Source organism: Eumetopias jubatus, unplaced genomic scaffold (assembly GCF_037043125.1).
Source record: "Eumetopias jubatus isolate StellerSeaLion01/CBP00866 unplaced genomic scaffold, mEumJub1_p1.0 scaffold_11, whole genome shotgun sequence".
In the NCBI taxonomy this organism is placed as follows: domain Eukaryota; kingdom Metazoa; phylum Chordata; class Mammalia; order Carnivora; family Otariidae; genus Eumetopias; species Eumetopias jubatus.
Genome location: NW_028274817.1, coordinates 115107438 through 115132234, shown reverse-complemented (window position 1 = coordinate 115132234; position 24797 = coordinate 115107438). Strand labels below are relative to the sequence as shown.

The window sequence follows — 24797 nt, the reverse complement described above, 5'->3', positions numbered from 1 at the left end:
AAGAAGTGTACTAAGTCCTATAAAAGTGACTTCCTATGTTTGCTACCCAAAAACATTCCTACTAATCGAATCAAGAAGACCTGTGCTTACCAAATCCTTTTCTGCCTATCAGCCCCCTTGCCACACCTTCTCTAACTTTTTCATCATTTCTTGTCACATCCAAAACCAAGTTGGGACAACTTCAGACTATAAGCTCCTTGGGGCTTATCTTCTTTGTTAGGGGAGCAGGTACTCAAAAAATAGGATTTGAATAAATGAATCAGAGATTTCTGCACAGGGGTAGAAAAGCTGGTTATAACCTTCACATTTCTCTTGTGGACCCAGAGTTGTAAGTGGAGAGAGGAAGGCAAGCAGAGTGATCTCAGGGCACACACAGGGCTTGCAACCAGAGTTTCAGTCTCATTGTGGTCGTGTCTCCACGGGCCCTAGACAGCGGGAGCTCCCTGGGTGCCTAAGCAGTGGAGGAGGTATCAGGAAATACAGCAGTTCTGTTTACTCCACTCATCTGTCTAGCACTTAGGTTGGCTAAGGGACTAGAAGGAACATTGGTCCATAGTTCTGGTTTAGAGGATGTGAAAACTGGCTGGAAGAAGCAGTTACAAATTCGAGTTCGGTTGTAAAAGCTGGCTCCAAGAAACTCGGGTAAAGTGAACATGAAAATAATAGGAAGGAACACGGTTGTATGACTCGTCCAATATTTGCATTTCCCTACGGACCGACGGGCTCTCGGTACATTCAATCTTATGTTTGGAAACGGGAGAAACCTGAGGAAAGTCATTCTCTAGACGAGTCTCTTAAGCCTGCAGTCTGATTTCACCCGACAAAATGTCGCCAGCGCTCAGTTCCCAGACCCGGGAGGGTTTCTCTAGAGACAAGGGGGGCCGCCCACGCGACCTCGAATCCCTGAGGCCAAGTCCCGCCTGGTGGAGAGGAGGGCGCTAGGGCCTTGGCTCCCTGCAGGAGCCAGGCCACCCCGGAGCGCAGGGGCGTAACCAAGGTGGAGGGCGGAGCCCAGGCGGAGCTCATGGGCGTGGCCCGGGTGAAGGGGCGTGGCTGTGACGGGATGGGAGCGGCCAGGCCGCGGGCCACAGACAACTTGGCCTGGAGGGGCGTAGCCGGGGCCGCACGTAAGGACGTGAGGGGGCGTGGTCCCGACCGTGTTGGGAGAGGCTTGGAGGGGGCGTGGCCTGGGCTGTGGGGCGTGAAGACGGGGCGTGGCTATGATGTCAAGCGCACTTGCCGCGGGTCCCCAGGCTAGAGCTAGCCGCCGAACTTCGTGCAGTGGAGAAACGCTAAGGTAAGGGCCGGTGGCCGACTGGAGTGAGGGCCACGGCGGGGGCAGGCCGACTCAGGGAGGGCCGGGACCGCCCTCACACACCCGCACCCCGCCACGCGAGATCTCAGAGCCCGGACAGCTGTTCGTCCTGCGAGTATTGCCGGGGACCCGGCACGGCCTCACCCTTTCCCCATTGTAGCCCTCTTCTGCTATGGGAGTCACCAACCAGATGGCAGCACCTCCTTTGGAGTTATTGCACTTGCCGGGAAACAGCTGTCTGAGGGCCCTAGGAGGGAGTGTGGCCAGGGGTGGTTGAATGTGAATTAACTCAAGAAAGTCCAGTCTGCTGTGAAATAGCTGTAGACAGGGGTAAAGGCTACAAAATCTGAAATAGCAGTTCCGGAAACCGAGGCGCAGCAAGCTGGGACTAACTAGGGTCTGGGTTGTATTCCCCCCATCCCCCACCCCCTAAATTACCAGGGTCTGTGGACGGAGTCACAGCCACCTCCAAGGCAGGGGATCAGCATCACAGCTGTGTCACGTGGACAAATCTGAGCCTTCTCCATTCCGAAATTACTTCTGGCCTTTTTGTTTTGTGCCCCGCCCCAGAACTGAAGGAGAACCGCTGAAGTACAAACATTTTTGATAGTTACGAGTCTTTGTGGCATTCAGTGTTAAATGCTACTACCTTAAGCCTGGTGGCAACTCCTTAATATTAATATAAGTACCTCCCCTCCTCTGTATTTTCCCTGGGAAAGTTTGAGAAATACAAGAAGTTGGGGCGCCTGGATGGCTCAGTCGTTATCGGCTCAGGTCATGATCCCAGCGTCCTGGGATCGGGCTCCCTGCTCAGCCGGAAGCCTGCTCCCTCTCCCACTCCGCCTGCTTGTGTTCCTGCTCTCGCGCTCGCTCTCTCTGTCAAATAAATAAAATCTTTAAAAAAGAGAGAGAAATACAAGAAGTTAATGTGTACATCTTAATTCGGTTAGAACTTGTTCTCCCCCAGCCACTGAAAACTTTCTGCTTCTCCTTCATCCTTTACTGCTAATCTGGCCATCTCCTCTCTGTTATTAAAAAACCTTGCTGGAGGGGCGCCTGGGTGACTCAGTCGTTAAGTGTCTGCCTTAGGCTCAGGTCGTGATCCCAAGGTCCTGGGATGGAGCCTGCATCGGGCTCCCTGCTCAGCGGGAAGCCTGCTTCTCCCTCTCCCACTCCCCCTGCTTGTGTTCCCTCTCTTGCTGCGTCTCTCTCTGTCAAATAAATAAATAAATTCTTTAAAAAACCAAACAAAAAAACCTTGCTGGAATAAGGAGAGGAGTAGGCAGATTTCTCTCATGAGGAAAGCTGCTCCAGACCCTACCACTTATCTGCCCCTGCACATCCCTCAGAGTGGTCACTGTTCACAGGTATGTTGGAAATGGAAAACCTTTCAGCTATCTGGGGCATTCTCAGATAATTTTTATGTCAGCCAGGACTGAAATTCACGGAAAGGCCAAGATCAGCAAGGGCACCATTCTCTGGGCCTGTACACACCTTTCCTGTTCTCCCTAGAGCCAGTCAAAAGGTTGTGACTCACAGTTGGGACTCAATAAAGATTGAGTGAATTGTGAGTGAATGAGTGGACTTTTTGGAAATCTTACGGGGGGGGAGGACAATGCATGTTTTCGGCAGCGCTGGGGCACTTAGTTGCAGCACACACAACAGTTACTAGAAATGTATTTTGAAACTTCTGGCAACCCCAAATTGGGATCATGATCTTGGGGAAGAAGTAGGTGAGAGGAAGAAGCAGCTCAGCTTCTTCTATGCTGTCAGGACAAGACAGCATAACCTCTGATTTCCATTTCAGGGCTTTTGCAAAAGACTGGCTTCCTTTGAACTCAGGAGGTGAGAAAACGAAAGGTCAGTCTGATGAGAATCAAGGAATTTTTTTCAATGTAATTGTAACCTTTAGTTAGAGTACTTTTTTTTTCTGTCTGTTTTGCACATGTATAAATGGCTTAATCAGGCAGAGTTCAAACTACAGTTGAACCCTGAACAGCACAGGGATTAGGGGCACTGATCCCCTGCCCAATTGAAACTCTACCTATAACTTGATTCCCTAAAAACATAACTTCTAATAGCCCACTGTCGATCAAAACCCTTACCAATAACATAGTCAATTAACACATATTTTATATGTTATATGTATTATATAATCTTACAATAAATTAAGCGAGAGAAAAGAAAATATGATTAGGAAAATCATAGGGAAGAGAAAGTACATTTACAATACTGTACTGTATTAATTGGGGGAAAAAACCCACATATAAATGGAGCTGTGTTGTTCAAAGGTCAGCTCTACCTGTCATTTAATGAATACATAATTTATGAATGATTCTTTAAAGGCTTTTAGAATTTTTTCTTTTTTCACAAATTTCTTAGTCTGCAAAACAGCAGATAAAAGACATGTTAGTAAAAAGCCAGGGACATACATAAATAATCAGTGATAGCAAAGGCATATAGTACAAAAAACTTAGCACTCATGGGGCCCATCCAGGCTACGGTCCTATCTTAAAGACAAAACTTAAGTAAGGACAGATTTTTCTGTGAAATCTGGTAATGTATGCTATTAGTTCATTGTTACGTATAATGTTTGATAAACATTATTTGTGGTTTTACAAGCTTAGATTTTATGAGATCTGTAGGTAAATTTAAATAACCACCTATCAATAAATTATAATTTTAATGTCACAGAGTAGATTGGCTTTAGGCTTTAGCATAAATAACCTCATGTATTGCTACAGGTATTGTAGCCTAGCATTAGCTAAATTGAGTTTCTTTTTATTTGGATTTTCCTGGAAACTTCCTCACTGCTGACCTTCCATGCTCTGTTCCTTCTTTGATTGTCTTCGACTGCTCCTTCTGTCTCTTGGCCTCCTCACTCCATTTTGTGAGGCTCCCTCTATACACCTGTTACTCCTGGGGGGAAGGGTGGGGACTTTCCTTCTCTCTCTAGCCACATGACCTCTCCTGATCACAGACAGAACTCTTTTCTAGATTTTTCCTCTCGCTGTCCCCTTGGACCTCAAATCCATAGGATTAGCAGGAAGACTGCCCTCTTTCCCTTCCCACCTGCTCCTTTTGCCAGCTTGTTTCTCTCTTCAGGCATTCATCCTCATTCTGCCACCACCATCATCCAGCCATAAAATCACGGGGCCTTCTTCAGCAACTACTTCCCTTCTCTCTCCTCCAGTTGAGTGCCAAATCCTACATTTTTTACCAAAATGGCAATCTCCTGAATACAAAGAACTTTGGTCCATCGCTACTGTCACTCTCTGGTTCAGTGCTTCATATTGTCTCACTTGGATTACTGGAATTTCATTTCAGACTCACGTGCCCAAATCTGAGCTACTGATGTCCCACCCGAAACCTGTTCTGCACACTGTGGTCCTCATCTCAGTTCATGGCAACTCCATCCTTCCAGTTGATTAGGCCAAGAATCTTCTAGCCATCCTTAACTCCTTTCTTTCACATCTTATGGGCAGTCTCTCCAAGATGTAGCCAACGCCCAACCCCTTCTCACCACTTCCACCATGACATCTTTTGTTCCAAGCCCCTGGATTATCCTGAATGATCTCCCTGCTGCTTTCCTGCTTCCCATCCCAGTTGATTTCCAGTAGGACAACCTGAGTGATCTTTTAAGACTATAAATCAGATGGTGTCCCTGCTGTGCTGCCAAAACTCCATTGTGCCCCCATTTCGCTTAGAGCAGTGGTTTCCAGTCAGAGGTGATTCCCCTTTTCCAAGGCACATCGGCGTCTGGAGACATTTTTGGTTGTCACAGTTGGAGGAAGGTGCCATGGGCATCTAATGGGTAGAGGCCAGAGATGCTGCTAAACATCCTACAGTGTATAGGACAGCCCCCAAACTGAGTTATCTGGTCAAATGCCAATAATGTCAAGGTTAAGGAACCCTGAGTTGGAGAAAAAAGCTTAACAAAGTAGCCTAGAAATCTACATGATCTGGCATCCATGATCTCTCCACCTTCTCCCCTACTACCCTGCTCCTAGTGCGTTCTATTCCTGCCATGCTGGCCTCCTTACTATCCCCTTGTATGTGCCAGACATGCTCCCACCTCAGGGTCTTTGCACAGGCAGTTCCCTCTTCCTGGGCAGTACCTTTCCTCCTGCTAGTCCTATTACTAATTCTTTCATTCCCTCAATCTTTTGCTCAAATCTCACCTTCTCAGTAAGGCCTCCTTTGAGCAACTTACTTTAAATGCAACACTCCTTTCCCAGTGGCACTCCAAATTTACTTATCCTGCTCTGCTTTTCACTGAGTATATTTTAATTTAATTGTCTGTACAACTGACTTACGTATTACACTGCTGTTTATTGTCTGTCTCCCCCTACTAGAACGTAAGTTCCACAAGGGCAGGGACTTTGTTTTATCCCCCCAATGATCCTAGAACAGTGTCTGGCACTTAATAGATGTTTGGTTGCTATCCTGATGAATGAAAGGATAACAGAGTGATGGATTGAATGAAGGATGGTTGAAGGAATCTCCTTGTCACTGACCTTCCCGGCTCCACTCTGCCCACTGCATTCCATCCTGTGCTGGTGTACATGGGGTCGTTGGAAACCGTCCTGTATGTATGGAATAATACCTGAGGGTCTTCCAGTCTCTTGGAAATCAGTGTTCTTCAAGTTAGTCTCAAATCCCCATCCGGTTCCATTGCATCCCCCAGGTATCTGTGTGGCCAGCACCTTAAGAAATATTCATAACAGACTTGGGATGATGGGAAGCTCAGATACACTTAGCTTTGTTACAAAACAGGACTTTTTTGTCTAAACACACAAAAAGTTATCTTCAGAGTCTATGTCCACCGCAGTGAGGTCAGCAGTATTCTTAGGAGACAGACAGAGGGTCAGATTTCCACACCACGACATGCAACCCCACCATTGGGTGGGTTTTGTGAAGGAGGAGGAAGGAGGAGGTGAGGTGGTGTCAGGCCTTCTGGAGCTTGGTGTACCCCTAGCCCTAGAGAGTCAGTCTGGAAGTGGGCAGGAGACAGTTCCTCTGGGCCAGGTGTCATCAGCCACTAGCCTCAGCACTGTGCACAAGCAGCATGCCTGAGGAGTGCAGGGCAGTCGCCCGAGGCATGACCACAGCCCTGGCTCTCTGTGGAGCTAGGCCAAGGATCAGTCCCCCAGACTTCTCTGGCACCCCACTAACATGCCTCAAATCCCCATACAGCCCCTTATGCGGGGCCAAGTGCATGCCCACTTGTGTGTACAACTCCCTTGGCAGTTAGGCATGCCCTTGGCTGTGTCTTATTACACCTTTCCCTTTGAAGGACTACCCAGCATGTCCTGTCTTTTGAGTATATGATGTACTTGTCATTGTCTTCCTGGGAATTACTAGGTCTCTTTTTCCATCTAGATTGTAAGCAAGAAAGAAGTCCTTTTCCACATCATTGCCAACCTCCCTCTGACACTGGGATTATTGAATAAACCCAAGGTTCTGCCCATTTCAACCCTAATTGTCCTCTCCAGCCTTGACTCCTAAACACCCCCGCCTCCCCAAATGTCCTCATAATCCCTGACATTACCCCTGTCTATTTCTACCTTTCTCCCTCCTGTTAAAATTGTCTCTCTCCTAATGACACATGGTTCAGATGCTGCCTGCTCCTGAAACTTAAGAGTCTCTGCCCTGTGTTCTCACTGAATTAAGTCAGAGCTGTCATCATTCTGGCTTTGATTAGGAAGTATTTGTTTAATTATGCTAAGTGCAGTAAGCCAGACTCAGGGAAAATATTGTATGAGTCCACTTAATTGAAGTATTCAGAATAGGCAAATACGTAGAGACAGAAAGTAGAACCGAGGTTGCTGGGAGCAGCGGGGGTGCGGAGGAATGAGGAGTTTTTGTTGAATGCATATAAAGTTTATGTTGGGGATGATGAAGAAGTTTGGGGTACAGACACTGGTGATGGTTACACCAAAATCATGAATGTATTTCATGCCACCAAACTGTACCTTTGAAAAAAGTTAAAATGATAAATATGTGTATTTTACCATACTATAAAAAGGTAACTAAAAAACCCAGAAAGGTTACTTAATAGTTTCTTAATAGATTGCAAACTTGTGGGGATGGGGAGAAAACATGATTTTTTCATCTTCACCCAGCCCAGTGCTTTGCATGGGATAATCACTCATTATTGCTTCAATTCAGGGATGGAAGTCAATGGAAAGAAGCACTGAATTCAGGCAAGGTTTCCCCATACCTCTTAACAATTTTTAAAAATTCATTTTATTGATTGATTTTATCAGAGAGAACCCTGTTGATGGTATTATCTCAGAAAGAAAATGAAAAACATGAAACTAAAAATCATCCCAAACTGCTTTCTATTTTCTTAGTGTTTGCATTTATAGCATGGGGAGCATTTTAGCAAGCTCAGTTTGAATAATAATAACTTTCAGGGCGCCTGGGTGGCTCAGATGGTTAAGTGTCTGCCTTCGGCTCAGATGGTTAAGTGTCTGCCTTCGGCTCAGGTCATGATCCCAGGGTCCTGGGATCAAGCCCTGAATCGGGCTCCCTGCTCAGCGGGGAGCCTGCTTCTCCCTCTCCCACTCCCCCTGCTTGTGTTCCTGCTCTCGCTTTATCTCTCTCTGTCAAATAAAATCTTAAAAAAAAAAAAAGATGAAGGGTGTACATTAAGCCTCACTCTTTAATATTTCAGTTCATATAATCCTTTTACTCTGCTGATCTGCAATTATAAATTATACAGTTTCATGCTGCACATAGTCTTACAAGTTAGAAAGAAGCATAAAGTTCTCAATGTGAGCGCTCATCCAACAAGATTAGGGTGGAGAGATCAAGAGAGAAGTGAAATGTTTACATGAAGAAATAGGTGAGTGCTGAGATTGATAGGTTTCATAGTCTGTCCATAAACTACCACCAGAGGCTATTTCCTACAGATGATTTTTATGGAGAAGAAACTATAAATTAATTTGGAGATATTTTCCTATGGAAAATAATCATGGATAAGTTTCTAAGATGTATGTCCTTTGCTTCAAAGTCTCACAGAGAGGGGAAGTAGGAGGGAGGGAGGATATAAATAAAACATGCTTGGCCACCAACAGATAATTATTGAAATAAAGTGTTGGGTACATAGGTGGTTTTATTATAGTATTTCCACTGCTTGTTCAAATTTGAAGTTTGCCAAAATAAAAAATTAAGGGGAAAAAAGGAAATAGATTCTGAAATGAGGTAGCCAGTGGTCTATTATTCCTTAAGCCTGCTCAGTTAATTCAGTTAATGAAGGTATTTGAAAATGAGGGACTTTGATTTGGCTCAAGGCACTATCAAGATAATATCTTGAAAGTTTATTACCAACCTGTATTTGAAATCCTGAGTCAGACTTTTTTTTCAAGATTTCTTTTTTTTTTTTTAAAGATTTTATTCTATTTATTTGACAGATAGAGACATAGCAAGAGAGGGAACACAAGCAGGGGGAGTGGGAGAGGGAGAAGCAGGCTTCCCGCTGAGCGGGGAGCCCGATGCGGGGCTCGATCCCAGGACCCTGGGATCATGACCTGAGCCGAAGGCAGACGCTTAACGACTGAGCCACCCAGGCGCCCCTCAAGATTTCTTATTTATTTGAGAGAGAGCCAGCAAGGGAGGGAGCATGAGCAGGGGGAGGGGCAGAGAAAGAAGCAGGCTTCCCGCTGAGCAGGGAGTTGGAAGCGGGGCTCCATCCCAGGACTCTGAGATCATGACCTGAGCCAAAGGCCAATGCTTAACCCACAGAGCAACCCACACACCCCGCTGAGTCAGACTTTTGTATATCTTAAATAAGGTACATATTGACATACCCCCCAAAATGTGTGTGTGTGTGTGTGTGTGTGTTTATGCACACACATAAAACTAAACAAAAGTGATTTTAACTTTGAGAATTTCTGACATCTCTTGGCAATGCAGACATACTTTAGGTGTCACTGGTTTAAAGACCCCAGGTAAGGAGTTAGGCCTGCAGGTGAGGAGCCTCCATGGGATTCAGAACTTTAGACCAGTCCCCTTTAATGTGGTGACCGTGCATCTTTGCTCCTTGCGTTCAGTGTGTTCATTGGCAAAGTGATGCATACAACAGAGTGCGTGGCACCAGGCTGAGAGGCTGGCTGTTGGCCACAGTTCACTTTACAATACTTGTCCAGACACATGGCTTGTTGCTGGTTATAAAGGGATCTGCCTGGAGCCCGCATTTGTTCCTTTCAAGGCAGCAATAGGAAGTAACTCTGCTTCCTGCTTTTACTGGACACAGCTCAGGTGTGATTTTTTTTGTTCTCTCCTTTCCCTTAGGTGTAGCCTTCTCCTCTCTAGCTCCGATCTAGTGGGGTCAAGGGCAGCAATACAGGGGAGAAGAGCTCTTTCACAGCCAATTAAAAGCAGTGAAGTACATGAAGAGAGGGAAGGGTGAAATGAGAACATTTGCCTCTTTGCTTAGCATTGGTAGGGATCCGCCACCGTTGCCAGACTTCTGAGTGCCTCCTTGAGCAGGCTTAAGGAATAATAGACCACTGGCTACCTCATTTCAGAATCTATGTCCTTTTTTCCCTTAATTTTTTATTTTGGCAAACTTCAAATTTGAACAAGCAGTGGAAATACTATAATAAAACCACCTATGTACCCAACACTTTATTTCTTTTTGTGACTTTGGGCCCCTCTCCTCCCCGCCACCATTGCCAGACTTTTGAGTGCCCTCTGATAGGCCAAAGGCAGAATCTGAGGAGTCGCGGATGGTTTTCCTTGCCATATGATGTGCATTTCCAGAGGCTCCAAGGGGGAGAGATTCATTGCACACCTGGAAGGTGGAGTTCATGCCTTGTTCCACTTTGCATCCCAGCAGCCAACATGGTTCCTGGAACAAAGGAAATGACCATAACTGTTGAAATGCAAACGTTTAGTGGCAGAATTCCCATCCCTGTGAGACTAGCTTCGATTTGTCTCTGGACATGGTCCTCCTTCAGATGGGCAGAGCTTCGGGGGTCCTTCAGATCTTATCGGTAGGGATACGAGGCCCTCCTCTTAAATGGCAAGCATTTAAAAGTGTTTCAGAAGTATAGATAACCACACAACGGGGTGATGGCGGCATCTAGGAAAAGCCCTTCCTCCTGTGCAAGAACATGCCGGCAGTCACTTCACAGTGTGCGGTTCTTGGAATCGGGATCAACATCTCCCTCACCAAGGAAGTGTGCCCAGGTCACCGAGCTGCCCTCGCGGGCCAGGCACCGTGTCCCTGAGAGATGCAGCTGTGCCAGAGACAGACAGGGTCCTTACCGCCGCGGGGCTCGTGGCTGGGGAGGTGGCGTCCTAAAGTCCATTCTCGATGAGGTGTGCAACTGCACGCAGCACCACGAGGGAGACGAGGGCGCCAGGCTCGCCCGGTGAGCGCAGGGTCAGGGGAGGCTTCTGGGAGGTGGTGCAGGAGAGGAAGGCCTGCAGAGAGGGGAGGAATTGACCAGGCGGCGGGTGGAGGAGGAGCATCTGCACCAGCCCTGAGGCGGGAGGGAGCTTCTTCGGGAGCGAGCGGGAAGAACCCGAGTCCACGGGGCTGGTGTGCAGGCAGGAGTGGGAAGTGGACGGCACAGCAGAAGAGTCTGTCCTCCTGGGGTAGCCAGTGAGTTTCCGGAAGAGGAGCGGATTAACCACCGACTCATCCCCCCCTCCCCACCCCCAGCCCTGCCATGTGTACTCATAGTCTGAATGCTGTGGTCCTGCTTACAGGTTTCCACTTGATGGGCAGTCTCCGTTGTTTATAGCTTTGCCTCCTCTGTCCTCCTGCCTCTAGGTTATTAGGTTCCTGCAAGTTATTTGGGGCCCGGTCAAGATTTCAAGCTAAACATGGTGGCGATGAGTAGCCTGAGGGTCATTCTTCAAGCCTCTCCATGCAAGTCACTGTGGAGAAGATTGCAGACCGCCAGGTTCGTGCCAGCGAGGCCCTGCAGCCTCTACACCTGCACGTACAAAAGCCGGAACCGAGCCTGTGAGTACACTGCTGCCTTAAAGAGAGCGGAGGTGGGGGTGCCTGGGGGGCACGGTCGCTTAAGCGGCCGACTCTCGGTTTCGGCTCAGGTTGTGGTCTCAGGGTCACGAGATCGAGCCCCGCGTCGGGCTCCACACTCAGCTTCAAGTCTGTTTGAGATTCTCTCTCCCCCTCCCTCTGCCCTCTCCCCCCCCACCTCCCCCGCTGGCCCATGCTCTCTCTCTCAAATAAATAAATGAAACTTTTGAAAAAAAGCGAGAGTGAGAGGCTTGGTGTTGCATGACAATGACGTGTGTCCTGTGTTTATCCATACGGGTGTCGGTGGCATTGCAGAGTGGGATTATGTATGTGCCTTTAGAATGTGAGAATAACCACTTGTTTCTTTGTCTTCTAAAATAAATGTGGAAAATTCTTTTCCCCCAGGTTTATTGACATAGAATTGCCACCTAACATTGTGTAGGTCGAGGTGTGCCATGTGCTGATTTGATACACATATATATTGCAAAATGATTTCCATGATAGGTTTGGAAAGTTCTTTTCTTGACTAATTTTAACATGTTAAAATGATGTCGTGTCGGTGGTGCCTGGGTGGCTCAGTCGTTAAGCGTCTGCCTTCGCCTCAGGTCATGATCCCGGGGTCCTGGGATCGAGCCCCGAGTCAGGCTCCCTGCTCTGTAGGAGGCCTGCTTCTCCCTCTCCCACTCCCCCCTGCTTGTGTTCTCTCTCTCGCTGTGTCTCCCTCTGTCAAATAAATAAAAACAAAATCTTAAAATAAATAAGATGATGTCATGCAGAAATAGGATAAGAGAGGTGTCCCAGTTTCAAATACTCTGGAACCTGTTCTGTATCGTTCTTGTTAGCAGCAGTCTTCTTACTGACACTGATCCACAGACTGCGAATTATTTCTGTGAGTCTTTAACGTTCTGGAAGTTGCATGTTAATGTGTGTAAGCAGGTCGGTAGCTTCACGCTCTGGAATATCCTTTCTCAAGTCACAAATGGCAGCGTTCATTCCAGTTGACCAGCTTACCGGTGTGTGCTCTGCCGTAGACGCAGCATATCAAGCGAGGCGGCAGATGGCCTTTCCTGAACGCTTTCGCATCTCGTTCCCCTCCTGAAATACCAGTTCCCTGCCCCATCCCTATGGAGCAGGGATTGTGCACCGAGGTACTGCTGACAAGAGGGATGGGTCATTCTGTGTTGTTGTGGGTGCAGTGTACACTGTGGGGTGATTAGCAGCATCCCTGCCAAATACCCATTAGATGACAGTTGTATCCCCACCCAGTTGTAACAACCAAAAATATCAGCAGACATTACCAAATGAGCTCTGGGGGCACAAAACTGCCCCTGCTTAAGAATCAGTGGGACGGGGGCGCCTGGGTGGCTCAGTCGGTTAAGCGTTTGCCTTCGGCTCAGGTCTTGATCCCAGGGTCCTGGGATTGAGTCCCACATGGGGCTCCCTGCTCCGTGGGGAGTCTGCTTCTCCCTCTCCCTCTCCCTCTCCCTCTCCCTCTGCCTGCCACTCCCTCTGCTTGTGCTCTCTCTCCCTCTGTCTCTCTCTCTCTCTGACAAATAAATAAATATATATATATCTTTAAAACAAAAGAATCAGTGCGACGATAGGAGAGAATAATGTATTTGTGGAGAGATGAGTTTGAATTTGTGGAGAGGTAAAATGGCTAAGTATGTTGTTAAAGAGAAATTTTTCGTATTTTCTGTTATTTTAAAGGAATTGACAGAATTTTCACGTGTTGCCTTCCTTCTGGGTCTAGGTTTCTCCACTTTTTCTCTTTGGGTTTACTCTCTTTTGATATCATATGCACGTAATAAAGAAAGAAGGTAAGAAAGGAATGCTTCTAAATTAGTAGTGCTAACCTAGCTAAATCCAAGGATTTGGAACTGCTCCATAAATACATTTCTATTCCATATTTACTTTGTTTCCTCCAACAATGACAGTGTTCTCATTCAAGTGAACTGGTTGGAGTCATAACAGATTTCTGGTTGCTGGGTGTGGCTTCCTACCAACAGACCCACATCCTACCAGGACTGGCTTATTCTCAACACTGGCATTTTGTGGTCTGAGGCTTAAAATGGAAAAAATTAGTCATGTTCATGTAGTTACTAAAGTTTTACTTTTTTTAACAGAGAGTTGAAAGTTAAAGGTCTAAAATCCAACATACGAATGTCTTTAGGATGGTTTGTTTCTTCTAGGGCTGACTAAAACAAAAAGTGGTGGCTTGGGGAGATGTGGGCTTTCCGTGATTAATTTGTCACATCAGATGTTCTTGTTTTTAAGTTACTAAGAAAAAAGGTAACAGACATGATTTGATTTGGCTTTTGGCATATTGCACCACCCCTCCCTTTTTGCAGGGGAGAATATTACAGTCTCTGCTGCCCTGAGCCACTGAGCATGTTGTGTTCCTAAATCCCAGACCCTCCACTGATCAGTTGTAAAAACAATACACGTTGTATCTGGCAACTTAAAACTCCAGCAGGAGGCCCGTTGTCTACTTGTGTGACAGAATGACCCAAGATCATTGAGGGTTAGAAAAGATAACATGGAAAGTCCTTAGCTGGTGCCTGCCACACAGTGAGGACTGTGTTGGCACGTTACTTCGAGTACTAGGATTATCGTCATCACCGTCTTTATCTAATCATCACAGGCTCAGTGCCTCCCTCAGATGTTTGTGTGGCCATTGTTAAGATTGGGTTAAGCAGAATGAGGAGTAAAGGAAGGAGGAGGATATGGCCGATTCAGAAAGCAGCATTTCCCTAGAGCCTGTCTGTGCTTTGTGCTTCACCTTCACTCCTCTCCCCTCCCCCCCGCCCCCAGGGAATCATTGGCTGTCCACGCACATTGCTGTTTGCTCTTATCTCAAGGAGCAGACGGTAAATGTTGACAGTCCGGCATCTATTACCTAAGGTGCAAATAAAATCAGTTTCGCTTAGTGTATCATCTAGTGAAGTTTAGCCTAATTGTCACATGAAAAAAAAATACTAGGCAGAGATCCTAGAGCAGAAAAAAATAAATTCAATAATGTTAATTTTTAATTTAATGAAATATAAAGAGTATCAACTAGAATGAAGATGGTACAGATTTGTTGTTATTCCAATGATAATCTTAACGATCTCCCTGCTTTGAGAAGGAAAACAAACTTTTTTTTTTTTCTTTTTAGGACAACGTGGAATAGAATGGCACTGTATAAAATCTAGCCACTGGCCCCATGTGTGTATTTTCACATAAATGTCAATTTATTATAATTTTATGGGCACAAGTTGCTAGCACTCACCATATTGAAAATTTCCATCATCGGAGAAAGTTCTGTTTGACAGGACTGGTCTGTATCATAACTGTATTAGTAAATTGTTCTATTATTTCTCCTGTTAACTTTGATGAACACAAAGGCTGGACAACAATAGTATTAAGAAGCTTGTTGTTTGTGTTGGGCGCCTGGGTGGCTCAGTCGTTAAGCATCTGCCTTGCCTTCGGCTGGGGTCGTGGTCCCAGGGTCCTGGGGTCAAATCTCTAGAGACAGCGAGAGAGGGAACACAAGCAGGGGGAGTGGGAGAGGGAGAAGCAGGCTTCCCGCTGAGCAGGGAGCCCCAATGTGGGGCTTGATCCCAGGACCCTGGGACCACGACCCGAGCCGAAGGCAGACGCTTAACGACTGAGCCACCCAGGCGCCCCCGTAAATAAAAAAATCTTAAAAAAAAAAAAAGAAAAGAAAACTTGTTTCGCAATGTCTTCACAGAGAATTTTATTAATCCCTAGATAAAACAAACTGGGATACCCCGACTATGTTGTCTTCCATTAACTCATGAATAATCCTGAGAAACAAAGGACTGGTTAAGAACCCCTTGAAATTATGTTAATAGCCTCAGGGGTGCCAGTCGCTATAAGGAGCTAACACTTAGCCCTCAACACATGACCCCCAGGAACTGTGGGCTTTAGTCTCCTGTGCTGATAAATGCATGTGTATGCTGTAAGCTACCTGGGCTCAGCATCACGGTGTATCTAACAGTCCTCATGCTCTGAGAAGACAGTTTGTGATTCTGAGATCATCCTTAACGTTTTGTCATTTGGGAGGGGGCTGTCCCTTTGTGTCACGTCCCTGTGCTGAGCCCCAGGCCTACTAGGGTGGTCTTCAGTTCCATGAGGAAATCGCACGTCTTGAGAAAAAGGACGGTAACAGGGCAAGGCGCGGGAGGAAAAGCCAATGAGGGTGTAGAACAACAGTGTCCATTGGAAAAATAACGTGAGCCACCAATATGAGCCATATAGGCGATTCTGTGTTTTCCAACAACCACATTTAAAAAAGAACAAATAGCATGTCAATTACATCTCAGTAAAACTGAAGGAAAAACAAACAAAATTGTTCATTTACGAAATACTATACAGGAAATATATAGATGAAATATAGTATACAGGTGAAATTAATTTTACTAATATATTTTACCCAGTATATCCAAAATATTAATCACTTTTTTAAAAGATTTTATTTATTTATTTGACAGAGAGAGAGGGAACTCCAGCAGGGGGAGTGGGAGAGGGAGAAGCAGCAGGCTTCCCGCCAAACAGGGAGCCCGATGCAGGGCTCGATCCCAGGACCCCGGGATCATGACCTGAGCCGAAGGCAGACGCCTGACGATTGAGCCACCTAGGTGCCCCCAAAATATTACCACTTTAACCTGTAATTGGTGTAAAAAGTATTGAGATAGTTTACATTCTTTATTTTGTACTAAGTCTTGAAAGCGTGTAGGTGTTTTACACATTTATAGCAGATATCACTTGGAATGACCAAGGAGAATAGAATGGCAAAACCAGAGTTTGGGAAGAATGAGGAGACAGGAAATTTAGGTGGCTGAGGTGGGTTCCTGATAGGAAAACCTTGGCACTGGACACAAATTAGGACTTGACATAGAGACTTTAACGCAGGAACAACGTGATGAGTGGTAATTTAGGAAAACTGGTGAATGACAAAACATGGTAAAGGGTATTAAGACCAAGAGGCATGGTATGAAGTCCAGGGTATAGGGCCCTGAACTGGGCTGCTGGTTATGGGCAAGGCAAGAGATAAGCCTGAAAGATCCTTAAAGAAAATATAATGTGATCAGTAAAGTAATAGGCATAGAGATGGAAAGAAGACTGGAACCTTCCCAGCAGTGCTCTTCATCTTATATGTTCAGTGAACAGGTAGTGATTAAAAGCCACTTCAGTTCTTCTTGGGGCTTATCCAACCCTGGGAGAGGCAGATAATTAAGCATGTATGCATAGAATTATTACGCCTGTGTGACAAATGTTTTGAAGAAAACAATGTTAGGATTTTTTTTAAAGGGGGGGATCATATAATAAGAGGGTAGTCAGAAAGGTGAGGAGGTGACACTTTTGCCGAAGAGGTGACAAGCCAATAATAGGAGCCAGCCCTGAGCTGAATGAGGGGAAATTGATTTCTGACGAGGAGGAGCAGGAACTGAGGGGCTAAGACAGGAACGTGCTTTCTCTGTTTCACGAGTTGAAAGAGGGACCCTCCTGAGGCTGGAGACACAGGGTGGTACAAAGACAAAATAAGTCAAAACCAGGACTAGTCCTCCAGATAAGAACTAGAATTGAGCACATTTTCGCTATGGAATCTACAGGTATTTTTGTTGCTCATCAGCAGTATAGGAGTGACAGCCTCGTAATGGGAGTGTGGCTCTGCTCACTGAAACATGGTGGGTTAAGATCACTGTTTCTGTTTATTTCACTTTCCCCATATGAGAAGAACCTGAAAATGAAGGCACTGTTGATCAGAATACTTAATCCTCTTCCTGTTTTGAGGGAAAGTATGAGCAACTACCAAGATATTTCAGTCTGTATTTTGTTAAAGTGGAGGAAGGAGATGGGAGTATTGGAGAGGAAAATTTTTCATTTACTCTTCAAAGTTCTAACTGGTCTAAGAATTAAATTGACATGAGACAGATCGACAGAAAAGAAATCCCAAAAGTTTAAGTACGTGCATGTGGAGGCTCAATAATACGGTTGTCATCCAAAGAAATGACCAAAGTGGCTAGCGTTTCTACCGTTACAAAGAAACAATAACAACGTGGGGAATTGGCAAGACAAAGAAAACGTATTATTCAGGATCTTCAGTTCGTAAGGAATTCTAAACAGAATTTGGGCTGGAGTAGTAAATTAGTAAAAGGAACAAGGGTTATCTATACAAACTTCTCGGCTCTGAATTTCCTATCTCTGGTGATGAGGTTTGTCTCTTTACCTCCCTGGTGCAGGAAGAGTACCTTTCACATGGGAGATTTATTTCTTGCCTTCTGGAGGCAAAGGGGGTTCCAAGTGTTCTTGCACTGGCTGTTTCTTAAGTAACTTTAATTCGAAATAATAAGCCAAAGTGGCACATTTTGGGGTGGCCTGCCCTTGGCACCCACAGGAAGAAAGAACAAAAGTGTCACTGTATCTCTCACGACAGTTTATCTTGCAAAACAAACCCTTGGGAAAAGCTGGCTTCACTAGGGTGACAGTCACTAAGGGGCCTTGGTCGGGGGATGGTCTGGGTTCCCAGAGGAGGAAGTGGTGGTGGGGGCAAGGAAACCTTCTAGAAGCTGAACTTGTGAATCAAAGGGCATAAATTGATAGGAGCGTTAAGGTCATAAAAGAGCAATGAAGGAAAAGGCCTGCTTCTCTTGGGCTAGTGTTTGCATGGGTGAGAGCAGATTCTGGGCATTTCCTGAATGGAGTGTGGGGGACGAGTCAAGGTGAAAGGAGGGATCGTCTTGGGGATCTGCTTGTTAGTTTCCTTCTTGCCTAGTCCTTACAGGAGACCCTCATGAATTGGGTTTGAAGAGTGTGAGTTGTCAAACCTTCAGCCATAGTCTGAGTATCTTAGAGGGGAAGGAGTTGCAAGGTCTCTTTGTGCCAGGCATGCTTACAACTGAATCAGGGTTGTTTGCCTGTGTTGGAAGGTGGGAGAAGGGTAGTAAAGTTTCCCCCAAACTGAGAAGACACTTTGAGACCGGAACACAAAGCAGGCCACTCCGTACAGTTTACACCGAGTTTTATTCAGAGTAACTTACTGCGGGGTATCAGGCAGGTGACGGCCGATCCAGACGAGACACAGCTATTCTTTGGAAAGTCTGGACCTTGGTCCACAGATTTTATAGAGCGAGGGGACTCTCAGGGGGTGCTGTAGTGAGGTCAGAGGGCTCACATGCATTTCACAGGGTTTGCAAGCACCTAATTGACAGCCAACATTGAACAGACCTTGTGGCACTATCTGTGCATCGGGAAGGGGCGAGAGACTGTGTTATCTCTGATAGATTCGTAGGAGACCAAGACGAACCTCTCCACATTCTGGCCTTGGCTGGCATTTCTAAGGTACAAATATTAATCTCTAAGGGGCCCATAACACATAGCCGCAAGACAGGTCAGCGAACAAGATGGAGGGCCAAAGATGGAGTCAGTATTGTCAGCACCCCTACAAGTTACTTTCTAATTTGCATTCCAATTAGATTATTATATTAAAATATCGTACCAGGCAAATGCATTTTCTGTTTTAGGTTTTTGAAACAAAATTCTTGTTTTCAAAGGAACAAGTTCTTTTATACTAAGAAAATCAATAAAAACATTGGGTTTGGATCTCTCCAGAGATAAGATGGTACTGTTTTACAGAAAGAAATAGTTAAAAAAAAAAAAATACCCTGAGTTTGCAGAGACCATGGTTTCTCAACTTACTGAAATTTGGGGTCATACAATTCTGTGCATTGTAAGATGTTTAGCTGCATGTCTGGCCTCTATCCACTAGATGTCAGTAGCACTCTCTTCCAGTTGTGACAGCCAAAAATGTCTCTAGACGTTGCCAAATGTCTTCTAGGGGCAGCATCCCTCCTTCTGTTGAGAACGACTGGTCTACTCTCAGGAGAGCCCTCTGTCTCATTTTTAACCCCCGCAAAAAAAACCCATACGGCTAGGATTTTGAATTTATAGATTTTAGCAGCTACCCAAGCAAAACAAATGTCTCCTTTGTAAAGGTCAACCGGAAGCAAGTTTCTGGGCCTTTTTAAAATTTTTCTTAAAGATTTTATTTATTTATTTGAGAGAGAGAGAGAGAAACAGCATGAGAGGGGAGAGGGTCAGAGGGAGAAGCAGGCTCCCCGCTGAGGCGGGAGCCCGATGTGGGACTCGATCCCAGGAGTCCGGGATCATGACCCGAGCCGAAGGCAGTCGCTTAACGAACTGGAGCCACCCAGGCGCCCTGGGCCTTTTTTTAAATGAAAAAAGGTGTCTCTGTGAACCTGCCATACAGAGTGGGTTGACTGAATAGCAGCTACCTTATCACTTTCTCAGATCCTTACTCTCATAGTTCGTAGTGGGGTGAGGCTCAGAGGGTCATTGGTAATGATTTATCTCAATTCATGTTTCTTCTGCCTCTCCTACTGCGCTTGGTTCTACCCATCTGGGGTGTTTCTACGGGGCAGAGAACTGGAGCACCCCCAATCATGCATGTCGTCCTATCCCTCATGCATGGATGTCTCATCAGCTCTCTGTTACAGGAAGTCCACTGAGATTTATCAGACTTCCCACGAACACCTGGTGCTTGATTCTTTGTAGAAAAATCATTATCAGTGATGTGTGGCATCTGTGTGGAGTCCCGGGCTCGAGTCCCGCGTCGGGCTCCCTGCTCGGCGGGAAGCCCGCTTCTCCCTCTCCTACTCCCCCTGCTTGTGTTCCTGCTCTCGCTGTCTCTCTGTAAAATAAATAAAAAAAGAAAAGAAATGACTCCTTCTCCTCGCCAGATTCATCGGTACCTTCCTTCATTTTTCCAAAACCCTGGAGTATTGCCCTCATCTCAATTGGAAGAGTGTAATATCGCATTGTATAAAGAATCCAGAAGTCTTCCAAATCGCAAGCTAAATTACAGACGCATGCCACGCAAGCCTTTATTCCTACTAGCCCGGCAATTAAAAGATTTACAGTGCTTTAGTGAACACTTGCGTTCCAAAAATTGTCCCTCCTCTTCCCCCGTGGCCTTGGTTGAAGAGAAATCCACGACGGAAAGTTTCATTAATTTGTACTTGTATGCGAACCTGGTTGGTGGGTGGGGCTCAGAAGATGATCAATAAAGAAAGGAAACCCGTTTGAGAATCCCCTCCTTCCACGTGGTGCTAGTCTGCACGCATCTTACTGTCCTCAGGAGACTGGGCGGCACCTGGTTTAGGTGAGAGGAGAGGGTAGACCGAGCGGCTCGTGGCTGACAGAGCAGCAGGCTGCCCCTGCGCCAGGCGCTCTCTGAGCCGCCTCTGTCCCCTGCTTCCGTCGGGCCCATGAGCCCCCGGGTGGCTAATTCCTGAGACTTGGATTCCGTCACCTCGACACACGCCAGCACCGGAGTTGCCTGCCGTGTGATCCCGGATAGCGGCGTCTTGACGATGGCCCCGCTGTGCTTTCTCCTAGTGCACCCGCTCTGGGAGACCGTGGACCTGGTCCTGGGGGGCGAGCGCCAGTCGCCCATCAACATCCGGTGGAGGGACAGCGTCTATGATCCTGGCTTAAAACCGCTCACCATCTCTTACGACCCCACCACCTGCCTCCATGTCTGGAATAACGGGTACTCTTTCCTCGTGGAATTTGAAGATTCTGCAGATAAATCAGGTGAGAGCCCGACTGGTGGTCTTGTCTGGAGTTAAGGGACAGCCTCGTGTCAGCCCAGGCCACACCACACCGCATCCACGGGCACGCAGACCGCCTTGGGCAGTGGCATGGGACTCACTGCACTGAGCTTTTTCAACATATGAAAAAAAATCCCGTCTAGTTTTTATGAACATTTTCTTCTAGTATAGGTAGTACTTATTAATAAGTATGTATATTTCTATATATAGATAGGAGATAGGTTTTGAAATTAAAGCTTTGCCTGAAGTTTATTTTGTGTGTATTGAATATGTACTAATTTTCTCTGCTTGCTTGCTTTACAAGACACTTCTACATTAAATAGTATTACTATTTAGATTTAACTGAGCAGATTGCAATACCTTTGAAATGGGGTAAAAAGAATATTCATGTGTACATGACATTATTGTCTTAACAACCAGTTCTACATAGAAAAATGAAAACTCACATTCTGTTTATTTTATTGATTAAACAATGTTACTTGGTTTAATAGAAACACAACTTAAAAGAGATTTTCAAATCCAAATGTTGTATTGCTTTTGAATCTTCTGGTTTTCAACCTACCCAGATATAGACTAATCTGAATGATTTCAAAGTTTACCTGAAACTTTTAGTGTCTGCTGAACACAGAATGTGATTAATTCTATGTAGATTTCTTTTCTCTTTTTCTTCTTTTTTTTTCCAACCAAACTTGATGGTATCAAGTAATCTTAGTCTGAAATAATTTTTAGTTGAAATAGTATATCTTTAAAGAGTGGCTCTCAACCAGTGGCAGTTTTGCCCCATCTCCCTCCCCAGGAGCTGGGGGACTTGGCAACGTGTAGGCATTTTCAGTTGTCACCCTTGCGGAGTGGGGTGGAGGGGGGTGCAACTGATATCTTTTGGGTCGAGGCCAGAAAAACTGCTGAAGGAAACTACAGTACACAGGGCAGCACTCACAAAGACTTACCCAGCCTCAAAAATCAATAGAGCCTCCGAGATTGAGAAACCCTTTCAGAAATTAGTTTTCTCTCGTGACTATGAGGACATGAGCCCATGAAAGTGTGAGTGAATGAAGTAAAAAATGTAACCTAAAGCATAAACAGAAGTGTTCCCTCCTGTATCTGTCCTGGTCCTGGCTCTAGGATTCTCACCTGTATCTTGGTTCTCTCTTCATTTTCCTAGTGATGCTCTGATACTTAGACCCAGCCCTCTGGCCCCAGCCACAAACTGACTGTTTCTCCATTGGGAATTATCTCCGGCTCTCTTCCCTTTGACCTGCTTCTCTGCTGTGATCCAGGAAGTGCTTAAGTCTGTCCTTAAGAGTTTAGGTGTCCCTATGTTCCCCCATTTTCTTCTTTCTCCCCCAGGGTATGACCTAGCCCCCTAACCTTGACCATCTTACATATATTTCTCAAACTAAGAAGAAAGTAATTACTCCTTTTCCTCCCAAATCCATTAGTATCTTTCCTAGTTTTTTCCAAAACCCCGTAGTGTGCCCCCATCTCAACTGGAAGCCTGTAATATTACACTGTATATAAGGATTCCAGAAATCTTCAAACTAGCAACCTACATTCCTATGTCCCAGATGACCACCTTGCATGATGATGAGCTTTACTTTGTCTCTGTCGAATTCTACTGTTACTCCTGCCAACTAGACTAGTGGGCAGACCCAGTCTGTAAACACCAACTCTCATGCGTGCACTCAGGATGCGTGACGATCCTCTCAAGTCTCAGTCCTGTGTAGGGCCCTGGCAACCTTCTTTCTTTTTTTCTGAGGATCCTAAATGTTGGTTAGCCTTCTAATGACCTTGCTGATCTAGAGACTGTGTGTTTCCAATCTATGATTGCTTCATTGAGTTGGAAATTGTGGGAAGTTGTTCAATTGGTTTCTTAACCAAGTGATTAATCTCCAGATCATTCCAGGCACATAGCTTTCTGTTTTATTTTTTAGTCATTTTTTTTTTCTTTTGAACAATAGATTCAAGAATGCTTTTCCACCCATTTGCTTGGGCCGTCTCAGATGGAAAACAAATGACTTGATTTTCCTCATAATAGCAATGAGGCACCTCCCAAGACAACTAACTAAATCATTCCTTGACATCACCTTCCCTAAGTGTGTCAGAGTGTCACACTGTTTTTACAAAACATACAAGAAAAATTGTGGAGAGGTTGCTAATTTTCTGCTTGTTTTGTTAGGAAGGACCAAAATAGGTAACCTCTTTTTATTAAGCGTTAATAATCATTTTCTTTAAGATACCATTAATCTATGATAAGTACCTAATTTTCTCTCTTTCTTTTTCCACATTTCAGTGGTTGCCTCCTATTTCCTGCTTATTCTTCATTGCTATTTCTCCATGCTGTTGCAAAATAATTCATAGCATTCAAAGAGGAAGAAAGAGTGAATGAACATAAAACCTAAAGAAAAAGTAAAAGAGAGCAAAGACTACCTAGAAATGAAGAAAGGCAAGAACATTGGTTCTAATTCTAGAAAGGAAAGGAGCTAATAAATATCAATGTCTATAAATTTTAAAAAACTAGGCAATGCTGCTGCAGTGTGCTTTACAAAGAACTCGGGATAAGGTATGTGAGGAAAGGGTTTGGGGAAGGTATGTGATAAAAAGAAAACATACCAAACCTTATGGGATGCAGCAAAAGTCGTGCTTAGAGGGAAATTAGACATGAAAATGCCTATATTGGAGAAGAAGAAATTTCTCAAATCAATAACCTAGCTTTCCACCTTAAGGAGCTAGAAGGAGAAGAGCGAACTAACCCCAAAGCAGACACAAAGAAGGGCATAATAAAGGACAGAGCAGAAATCAGTGAAGTCAAAAGTCGATTCTCCAGAAAGATCAACCAAACTGATAAACTCTTAGACAGGTGGACCAAGAACACAAATAAGAGAAGATTCAAATTACTAAAATCAGGAATGAAAGAGGGACATCACCACCAACCTTATCGAAATTAAAAGGATAATAAGAGAAGGTATGTGAGCGTCTTGTACCGCCACCCATTGCTGGGTGTTGTTTTCTTATTTGTCTCCCCTGAATAGGACACAGACAGTGATTTTAATGAGTGCCTGTGAGGGATACAAAATATTCTGGGGAAGGGCACTAAATTATGCCCTTGAATGATCTCTAATAATTCTACCTCCTCCATAAGTACCCTCATCGCCTATGTCACCAGGCCTCAAAGAGAGGAAGAGATGAGTCCTGTTGTTCTCCTAAGGGTGCTTCCTGCCCCATCATGCATCACTTTACACTTTTATGGGGCATCACCGGTAAAGCCAGGAAGAATGCTTCCACAGACATTTGAAGTTCTTCCGAATTTTGGTCCCACATTTACTTTTTCAACAATGTGATGATTTTTAGCAGATTTACAAGGTGGTGGAACCATTAGAGCAGTCCAATTTTAGAACATTTCCATCACCCCCAGCCAGTTTCATGCCCATTTCCTTGCATTTAGTTTCATTTGTTTGGATCCTGTGTATCACCTTTCCCTTTATCATCCCGTTCTCTGCTAGCTCCTTCACCTTCACGTTAAAAGCAAAAGAAGGGAGCGAACATTACGTAGATTGCACACCATAGGCCCAGCACTAGGCTGGGTGTTTTATATTTGTCGTCTAATTTTTTACAAGTTTAATCCTTTCTCACCTTAGAAAACCAAAAGAACAAAATGTCAACAAGCTCAAATAAATATATATTTGTTTGAAATATCTTATGACTACTCTGCTTTCTAATTTCCTATCTTCCGTCTCCCTTCTCTGCTTGTTTCTTGCTGACTGTACTTGGCCCCTCTCATCTACACTTCTTCTCCCACTTACCCCACCCTTTTCCTCGCTCTTGCTGAGGATACCAGTGATGTTTC

The 24797-nt window shown here is 45.2% G+C and overlaps 1 protein-coding gene across 2 annotated transcripts in view; it reads left to right on the top strand.

Moving 5' to 3' along the window:
- The first annotated feature begins 1225 nt into the window (after window positions 1–1225).
- The window catches only part of CA5B (carbonic anhydrase 5B), a 40347-nt gene continuing 16775 nt past the window's right edge, over window positions 1226–24797 (top strand). The window contains exons 1-4 of one of the 2 annotated variants that reach the window (XM_088028862.1): window positions 1278–1297; window positions 3123–3175; window positions 11103–11297; window positions 20739–20936. In XM_088028862.1, the coding sequence (XP_087884988.1) occupies window positions 11156–11297; window positions 20739–20936 (340 nt within the window). In that variant the 5' untranslated portion in view covers window positions 1278–1297; window positions 3123–3175; window positions 11103–11155. Of the gene's footprint in view, window positions 1298–3122; window positions 3176–11102; window positions 11298–20738; window positions 20937–24797 lie in introns of both variants that reach the window. The other variant, XM_088028861.1, reaches the window with a different exon arrangement.